At 40.0% G+C, this 2528-nt stretch overlaps 1 protein-coding gene across 1 annotated transcript in view; it reads right to left on the bottom strand.

The window, feature by feature from the left end:
* Positions 1 to 1977: 1977 nt before the first annotated feature.
* colgalt2b (collagen beta(1-O)galactosyltransferase 2b) overlaps positions 1978 to 2528 on the bottom strand; it is a 65829-nt gene continuing 65278 nt past the window's right edge. The window contains exon 12 of the mRNA XM_061978578.2: positions 1978 to 2528. This exon is cut by the window's right edge and continues 177 nt beyond it. Within this exon, the coding sequence (XP_061834562.1) occupies positions 2432 to 2528 (97 nt within the window). The 3' untranslated portion in view covers positions 1978 to 2431.

Here is a 2528-nt window from a genome sequence, read left to right as displayed (position 1 = left end):
ATTCCCGTTAATTCCCATGGAAAGTTTCCAACTTTGAATATTCCCGGAATTTTGCAACCGTATTATTTTTTGTAGTAGTTAAATATGTATACAAGTCAACAAATAGTTATTACACGTTACAGTACAGTACATTAAAATATAGTTTAAAATACAGCATCTAGTATTTAACAAATATGGTTATATTTTTTTCAATTAGTTTTCCAAGCTAATATTTGCTACAATATTGATCAAATATATACTGTTATGAAGCAAAAGTGGGCCCATTTAAGTACAAAACCCAAAACCAGTAAAGTTGGCACGTTGTGTAAATGGTAAATATAAACAGAACAAAACAATGATTTGCAAATCCTTTTCAACTTATATTCAATTGAATAGACTGCAAAGACAAGATATTTAATGTTCGAGCTGAGAAACTTAATTTTTTTTGCAAATAATCATTACCTTAGAATTTAATGGCAGCAACACATTGTAAAAAAAGTTGGCACAGGGGCATTTTCACTACTGTGTTACATGGCCTTTCCTTTTAACAACACTCAGTAAACGTTTGGGAACTGAGGAGAGCAATTTTTGAAGCTTTTCAGGTGGAATTCTTTCCCATTCTTGCTTGATGTACAGCTTAAGTTGTTCAACAGTCCGGGGGTCTCCGTTGTGGTATTTTAGGCTTCATAATACACCACACATTTTCAATGGGAGACAGGTCTGGACTACAGGCAGGCCAATCTAGTACCCGCATTCTTTTATTATGAAGCCACGCTGTTGTAACACGTGGCTTGGCATTGTCTTGCTGAAATAAGCAGGGGCGTCCATGATAACGTTGCTTGGATGGCAACATATGTTGCTCCAAAACTTGTATGTACCTTTCAGCATTAATGGTGCCTTCACAGATGTGTAAGTTACCCATGCCTTGGGCACTAATACACCCCCATATACCATCACAGATGCTGGCTTTTCAACTTTGCGCCTATAACAATCCGGATGGTTCTTTTCCTCTTTGTTTCCGGAGGACACGACATCTACAGTTTACAAAAACAATTTGAAATGCGGATTCGTCAAACAGAACACTTTTCCACTTTGCATCAGTCCATCTTAGATGAGCTCGGGCCCAGCGAAGCCGGCGGCGTTTCTGGGTGTTGATAAATGGCTTTGGCTTTGCATAGTAAAGATTTAACTTGCACTTACAGATGTAGCGTCAAACTGTAGTTACTGACAGTGATTTTCTGAAGTTTTGCTGAGCCAGTGTGGTGATATCCTTTACACACTGATGTCGCTTTTTGATGCACTACCGCCTGAGGGATAGAAGGTCCGTAATATCATCGCTTATGTGCAGTGATTTCTCCAGATTCTCTGAACCTTTTGATGATATTACGGACCGTAGATTGTGAAATCCCTAAATTCCTTGCAATAACTCGTTGAGAAATGTTGTTCCTAAACTGTTGGACAATTTGCTCACGCATTTGTCCACAAAGTGGTGACCCTCGCCCCATCCTTGTTTGTGAACGAATGAGCATTTCACGGAAGCTGCTTTTATACCCAATCATGGCACCCACCTGTTCCCAATTAACCTGTTCACCCGTGGGATGTTCCAAATAAGTGTTTGATGAGCATTCCTAAACTTTCTCAGTCTTTTTTGCCACGTGTGCCAGCATTTTGAAACATAGTGCAGGTATTAAATTCCAAATGAGCTAATATTTGCAAAGAAATAAAGTTTTCCAGTTCGAACGCTAAATATTTTGTCTTTGCAGTCTATTCAATTGAATATAGGTTGAAAAAGATTTGCAAATCATTGTATTGTTTTTATTTACCATTTACACAACGTGCCAACTTCAATGGTTTTGGGTTTTGTATTACAATACTGTACAGTCGAGTACAAGTCAAAACTTAAAGTAGTACAGTTCTGTATTTAATTGATATACTGTATTTAATTCTGCATTTTAGACCCATGAACACGTGTGTGCGCTATTGTCTGGACAACACTGGTATGAGGAAGTTGTTTTATTGGTTCGACAGCACATGGAAGAATGAATTGTACATTGGGAATATTTCATTTTTAGTTACTTTATGAAGGATGTGTGATGATAACTGTCAGGACCAGCCTGCTGCAGTGTTCGGCAAGAAAGGGCTGTACTCTGTAGGTGTGTGTGTGCGTGTGTGTGTATGGTGTGTGTGTGGGGTGTGTGTGTCAGTGTGTGTGGCACAGCACATGCACACTTGCAAACTGGAAAGCTTTTAAATAAGATAAAAAACAACAGCAGTGTGATTTGTGAGTTTCTATGGAGACACCCAAAGGGGAATAAATTAAGGCACTTCCTGCTATGTGTGTGTGTGTGTGTGTGTGTGTGTGTGTGTGTGTGTGTGTGTGTGTGTATACAGTATTTCTGCTTCAGTGTGTCTTTCCAAGTGTGCACACCACACAGTCTCCTCTCTCTCTTGATCACAGTTCATCCCGCGAGGCTCTGGCTGCAGGTGGCGGCGAGTCCCCCGTGACGCTGTTCTGGGCCACGGTGAGTATTTGACCCTGCTGGGCGGTC

Source organism: Nerophis lumbriciformis, linkage group LG18, assembly GCF_033978685.3.
Source record: "Nerophis lumbriciformis linkage group LG18, RoL_Nlum_v2.1, whole genome shotgun sequence".
Lineage (NCBI taxonomy): Eukaryota > Metazoa > Chordata > Actinopteri > Syngnathiformes > Syngnathidae > Nerophis > Nerophis lumbriciformis.
This window is presented reverse-complemented; position numbering and strand designations above follow the sequence as displayed.